General features: G+C 34.7%; 1 protein-coding gene across 1 annotated transcript; it reads left to right on the top strand.

Annotated features, from left to right (window-relative positions):
• The first annotated feature begins 3,363 nt into the window (after positions 1 to 3,363).
• LOC119081412 (metal transporter CNNM2-like) lies at positions 3,364 to 6,590 on the top strand. The gene is made up of 2 exons (XM_037190309.1): positions 3,364 to 4,438; positions 4,496 to 6,590. The coding sequence occupies exons 1-2, from the start codon at positions 3,745 to 3,747 to the stop codon at positions 6,109 to 6,111; spliced, it is 2,310 nt and encodes a 769-aa protein (XP_037046204.1). The 5' UTR covers positions 3,364 to 3,744; the 3' UTR covers positions 6,112 to 6,590.
• Positions 6,591 to 7,051: the final 461 nt, after the last annotated feature.

The raw sequence follows: 7,051 nt of genomic DNA, 5'->3' as shown, positions 1-7,051 counted from the left end.
GTCACTTTGATTTTTAAATAGGTCGCTTTGTGTTATGTTAGGAAGAAAAAATTGGCACACAAAGATTTTAATATATTCTCTCTAGTGAAATTGATTTTTGAGGCTTTAGTCATCATCATTTTTGTCAATAAGAATCTGAAAAATTGTTATTTCTTTCTGAAACCGCTTTTGTTTCGAAAATTATTCAAAAACTTTACGTGGTCATTCATTCTCTTAAAAGAACATGGGAATTCTCATTTTTTATTTGAAATTGTCGTTTAACGAGAATTTTGCTATTCTTCAGAGCTCGACACCGTTTTCTAAAGCTATAAAAAATTAGTCACACTATCAAAATGTTTCATCAACTTATTCTGACTTTAGGTAAAAAAATTTCTGGGAACACAAAGAACATAAGATGATGCAAAGATAAAGGATATGAAAGTACAGAAATCAGATTCATCCGTAACTTCAATCCATATTATTGTCGGTCACTTTAACCTAATTCTGCACACGTACTAATCCGTTTTATTGTCGATTTCTTTAACCTAATTCTGCGCACGTACTAGTGTTAATATGCATCTCAGAGCAATGCGAACATACAATTTTTTTTTACAGAAACCAAATTTTTGAGGTTCTCAGGTCAAATAAATTGTCAAAAACTGTGCGATTATTTTTAATTCAATTATTATTATTTTGACCACCTAGTGAGCTTGAACCTCGTTTTGACCATCGATAAATAATCGATAATGGATTTTTGTGCACAATTCATCTGAAATTCAATATACAAATTTAAAATGAATGGGTCTGTGAAAGCTCAACATGACACGAATCAATCAAGTTTTAAAATGCAATTTGTTTGTTCGTTAAAAATGGAAATAAACAAAATTTTAGCATTCCAATGAATCTAAAAATTCTTTGTAAGATTTTTTTTTTAAATTAAAATGTTTCTTTTTGAGAACGAAAAATTTATTAAATAATTAATTAAAAATGGTGAGGTAAGTATGCATGCACAATTGCACATGCACAAAAACATTCAATTTTCCGTTGTCTAATTAATATCTTGTTCGGAAAATGAAAATCATTGTGATTGGCACGATATTTCATAACAATGTGACTAATAGTTGATTATTTTAATATTTTCCCATTGTCTAATGATGATTGAATTAAAAAAATTTATTTATTTTACAAGTCAAATTTAAAACGGCGTATATTGCATTTAATGTAATTAATACTTAATTTAAAACCGTTAGGAAAAAATGCACAATGTACCAACATTACAAACGAAAATTTATAAATTAAAATATGAGCGAGACGAGCGAGGCCATCCAAAAAATTGGGCTGTCCTAATCCTATAACTAATTCCCACAGGTACGTGACGGTTTTACCTTCTATCTGCATATACAACTATATGTTATCAGAAGCCTTCGTGTGTACTTGCTTAAATATGAGTAAAACTTGTAGCTGAGTATTTAGAGCGCTCGCCTGGTAATACAGTGCCCGTCGTGATGTTCTTAAGTTACACATATAATACACAGATTGTGTTTCTAGTTCGAATTTTTTAAACAGTTTTATGTAAAATCTTTCAGTTAGTAACTCATAATCATTTCATGTTGTTGTTTGTATATTTATAACAACGTTTAAAATCATGTAGACTTTACATGTTAGTTGCATCGAAATATGACATACCATAGCACTCTACTTCCAAGCAAACATCCATCAAAGAGTGACTTTTAATTTAAATTTTTCAGTTTCTTGTATTAAACGGGGCCTTTTACATCAATTTTCCTGAATTTTAATTATCAGTTTACTCACTCTTTCGAGTAATTTGAGCTTCCATTTTCCTTCCAGTTTTATCTGAGTCAATATTTTTTTTACAAAATATCCTGATCTTGTTGTTTGTAGACCGAATTCGTACAAACAAAAAAAAAAAAAATATCAAGGCCGATAAACTCATATGGGAGTCAGCTGTGTATACAGACAATTTTATTAATGACAATAAAATTAAATAAAGCGAAAGTATTTTCTCTTCTCTTTAATCTCTCTTTCGTCTTTTTTTCCTATATTAAATCGATTTTCCGCCTTCAATTAAAAATACACCAAAAATATCGATATTTCAAGATTCAAGTTGTCTTCACCATAATGCAATTCAGCACAGTTTTCGGGGGGATTTTGGAAATATTTTTTGTTAAATTGTGTATTGACACATGACGATTTTAGTAATACTATTTCATTGAGTTTCAACGAATGCCTAAATTTAATTCAAATACGGTTAAGAAAGATCTTGATCAGTGAAAGCGAAAGTGGTATACATTTATTGGCTCGTACTGACGTTTTACAGTGCAGCATACGCATTAGTCATTTGTGTACCTGATTTGCACGATTGATTTTAGGCAATTTCGCGAGTTGTAGGCCGAACGGAGGGAGAAAGTGCCTAAAATCGATCGTCCAAATCAGGTACACATGTGAGTTTTCATGCAAAGGAGCGAAAACTCGAGAGAAAAAAATCAAAAATTGTCCTCATTTTCAGCATGAAAAAATATTAGGATCGTAATTTTGTATACAAACAATGCAGACAAATTTTACGTGCCCCATTCCATTTCCTTTATTTACTCAGAATTTGACTCTTAAATTAGCCTAATTTTTGATGCCAACAACTTTCCCTTGTCTACTTTTTATTTCCACTTTGTCGAAAAGTACCAAAAATACCTTCTATATATTCAATCGAATGGAAGTAAAGCCTATCCCTGCAACCATTTCCTCTAGTTGTTTCCCCTCAACATCGATTAATTAAATAGAATATGGCAATTGAATTGTAGCAGTTATTTTATTCCCGATTTTTGTTTCGAAAACTAATAATTACGACCTACAGTATTTTAACTGATGTAATGTTCTCTCGCCGAAAGGCACCTCCGTTTACATTACCGTTGTTGTTGATGCCAACTGTTGATAAGTATACCAATCATACTGATTTCCTACATAAAAGATAATCTCTGTCATAAAATGACGTCACATGGAAAATATCTGGAAAATTTCAGAGGTGTGTACATCACAAGAATTTGGAATTTCTACGCAAAAACGAAACAAAAATAATGCAATATTGTGTTTGTTTATACATTATAACGGACTGAACGTTTTTTTTTTTCTATTTTTGTACTAATTCGATTACTTAGTTACTATTACATGATTACATATGAAAAAGGAAAATTTTGCTGACAATATTGGTTCTGTTCTTAAACCTTTCTAATTTGACGTAATTTTCATGCAATCCACCCACTACGTCCTTCCATGTCTACGTAATTATATCAACAGAGAGTTGTTGAAGAAATTCTCCCTACGCAACGACACGTAAAACAGATTACACTTACGCGAAACAAATCTGGTGGAACGCTCATCATTACAGTTTCTGGTTCAATCTGGTTCAAGCCACGTCGCACCCAAACACACCAAACTCAATCGCTTTTTTCTCTTTGTTGTGTGTCTTGAATAAAAACCGAAATAGCATTTTTTTACGCGGCGTTCAGTCGATGAATGAGTCCGAAAGTGTATTAATATTGTATCCACCTCAGAAATTTATTAATTTTGTAATTTAAATTAGTTTGGATTTCAGTGCTGACGATGGTCGCGTACTGTGTTTTTGGAATGCATAGTGTGCCTTTGGTTTTGTAAATAAAAATCATTGTTCGTTCATCGGAGAAAAAGAAAGACATCCCGTACGTGTGTATGTTGGTTTTGTTGTAACGGACATTATAGTGCTTAGAAGACAATATGTACGCGATAACGCGCCTTCTATCGCTAAGTGTTAGTATAACTATGTTAAATGTTGCATTCGGTAATTCATATGTGGATGGAGTGAATGAAGAACAACTCACTGACAATGAGACTGTTGTATCAACGCAAAATACTCTTCGAATTTCTGGATTGATAGTGGAAAAAAGTGAAAGTAATTGGTCATCAAACGATGAAACTGTTCCCGAACTGTTGGAGAAAAGTAAGGTTACTTTGAGATTGTTCGGTGATGGATTGACTAAGGACACGACTATTACGTTCGCCCAATCAACTTGTCATGGTTCCATCAATCAAGTCGAATATGCTGTAGTGGATTATTTGGTTTCCGAATACAGTGCTGTGGTGGAAATTATTGTACCTGATGCAAGCGAAGTGTATTACCATATTTGTGCGAAAAATGCAAACCGCTCTTGGGTGGAGCAGGGAAACAAAAATTGGGTGGTTATAAAAAGTGTACCGACTGCGATGCCAATGTGGCTGACTGTTACGATTATTGCAGTGTGTCTTGCGTTTTCGGCGCTGTTCTCAGGTCTAAATCTAGGTTTGATGGCACTAGACAAAACTGAGATTAAAATTTTAATTAATACGGGCGACACGAACGAGCGAAAATACGCAAAGATCATTCAACCGGTTCGAAACCACGGCAACTTTCTGCTGTGCAGTATTCTTCTGGGTAAGGTTCCATAAAACTATCACAATTAAATTAACTAATTACGTTCACGTAATATAGGCAATGTACTTATGAATTCAACGAATGCTGCAGTAATGGGTGGTCTTATGAGTGGTCCGTTTGCAGTTGCAATTTCAACCATATTAATTGTAATATTTGGTGAGGTGTCACCACAAGCCATATGCAGCAGATTCGGACTTTTAGTTGGAGCCAACACAATCTGGATAACTTATGTTCTCATGGTGATAACGTTTCCGGTAGCTTATCCAATTTCAATGTTATTGGATTGGATTTTAGGTGAAGAGATCGGAAAATCATACGGTCGAGAGAGATTAAAGGAATTGGTACGGCTCACAACCGATGACATCGATTTGGATAAAGATGAAGTTAAAATAATATCAGGAGCTTTGGATATGAAGAAAAAAACCGTTGCTGAAGCAATGACGCCAATTGATGACGTGTTCATGCTCTCATACGATGCTGTTTTGGATTTTGACACAATTTCAGAAATCATGAAATCGGGCTACTCTAGGATCCCAGTATATGACGGACAGCGACATAATGTTCAGAAACTTTTGTTGATCAAGGACTTGGCACTGATTGATCCTGATGACAACACACCACTTCGCACTTTATGTGAATTTTACCAAAACTATTGCTACTTCGTCTTTGAGGATGCGACACTGGCGGCTGTCTTCAGACAATTCAAAACAGGTCAACACGGTCACATGGCATTCGTACGTCGAATCAGGAACGAAGAGGATCCCAGTACGGCTACGGTAGAGACAATTGGTCTCATAACATTGGAAGATGTGATCGAAGAACTGATCCAAGCGGAGATAATGGACGAAACGGACATTACTAGCAATCTACAACTAAAAAGTAAGAACAAAGCTTTAGAACGAATCGAGCCATTTGCTTCATTTGGAGAGCGACAAAGAATCCATCTTACGCCACAACTAGCCTCAGCTAGTTTCCAGTATCTCAGCACTTGTGTCGAAGCATTCAAACCAGAGTTCATATCGTCAACAATTTTGCATCGCTTACTCAAGCAATACGTTATCTTTCAAATCAAATGCAAAGGAAAAGATAAGCACGATGCATCGCTCGTTATTTTTGAGCAAGGAAAACCGGTCGATTATTTCGTACTTATTCTGGAGGGCCATGTGGAAGTAACTGTTGGTATTGAGAATCTAACATTTGAATGTGGACCTTTCACGTTCTTCGGCAGCGATGCTCTAGCTCAAAACATTAACTCTGTGGAATCAAGGAAGAGTATTCGTGGTTCGGTACAGTCGTTAAACTTGAATGCAAAGCTAAAGCACAGTTTTGAACCGGATTATTCTGTCAAAGCTATTAAGGACGTTATTTATATAGCAATTAAACGAAGCCTCTACTTGGTTGCTGTCCGAGCAACCTTAATGGAACGATTGCAAAAAGTCGATGATCATGGCAGCAACGAAGAACAGATTGACGATGATGTTAAAATATTTCTTAATTCCTTGCACGACGATTACAAAGCTATTAGAGCCGCTGACGTGGCGAACACATTCAAAACTAATGCTAATGCTAAGTCTTCCCCTCCAAACGAAGTACCAATACCCGTAGAAAACATGGGTGTTCGTTACGAACCAGAAAATGAAACAGTCCAAATGATGTTACCTCCACATATCTAACAGAATAATGTTCGTCCTGGTCGATTTGCATTTTCACATTAATTGATTGTCAATTGTAGGCGATCACTGTGGCTTTTAGTCCCGTTCTCTTTAAATGTACATATGGAGTACGGTGGAGTACTCATTTTAGCTCGCAGCTTCATATATTTTTAATGATAATTTTATTGTTGACCGTATACCGCTTTTACTCAAAGCAGTGTTTCGCTAGGAAGATAAATCGCATGTTATTTCATGTTGCCAAAACTTTGTTTTGCTTTATTGAGTAAAATAGCATACGTATCTATGGGATTATGATGGAAAATTGGTTTACTCTGGTAACAAACACAATCATCCTCGTATCCATTTTCCATCACTTTTCCCATATATACGTAATTTCCTAATATTGTTCGTTGGCCTATTTTGTCGAGGATACAAGAATTATTCATAAATAAATGACTGAAGGAACATCACTTAGCGGAATATATTTATTTTAAACATAAATACAGCCTGTAAATATTTTTCATATGCAGAATGAGCACCAGCTGAATATCACCAGCTGGATCTGCTGACACACACTTATTGTATGATAAACAATCAAAACACATTCTTAACAATGTGTTTACTTCATTCATACGTGTTATGTGCGCGTAGATGACGTTAACGTAGACAACGTATAGGTTGTCTTTGAATTGTGTACAATACAAAGTGTTTTTGTTTGTACACCAGCTGGTGATATTCAGCTGGTGCTCATTCTGCATATAGGAAACTTTTAGCAATTGTATGTCTTAGAACTAAGATTTTTAGGACTGTAAGAAACATTGAATTGAATTTATTATTGTACGATAGTTTAACTCCAAAAGTGGCAAGAACAAAAAGCTACAATTTATTTAATTTAAAAGAAAGGAAGATAAGTGTGTGTCTTAGTCTTATGTATACAAACAAAATATATCGATTCGTAAAT

The sequence above is a fragment of the Bradysia coprophila genome, unplaced genomic scaffold (assembly GCF_014529535.1).
Source record: "Bradysia coprophila strain Holo2 unplaced genomic scaffold, BU_Bcop_v1 contig_358, whole genome shotgun sequence".
Classification (NCBI taxonomy): domain Eukaryota; kingdom Metazoa; phylum Arthropoda; class Insecta; order Diptera; family Sciaridae; genus Bradysia; species Bradysia coprophila.
This window is presented reverse-complemented; position numbering and strand designations above follow the sequence as displayed.

What these genes read in the sequence shown, in the direction of transcription:
- LOC119081412 (XM_037190309.1), top strand. Translation starts at nt 3,745, where the DNA reads ATGTACGCGATAACGCGCCTTCTATCGCTAAGTGTTAGTATAACTATG. An exon ending in GCTGTGCAGTATTCTTCTGG is followed by an intron (nt 4,439 to 4,495) that starts GTAAGGTTCCAT and finishes CACGTAATATAG; the next exon opens with GCAATGTACTTATGAATTCA.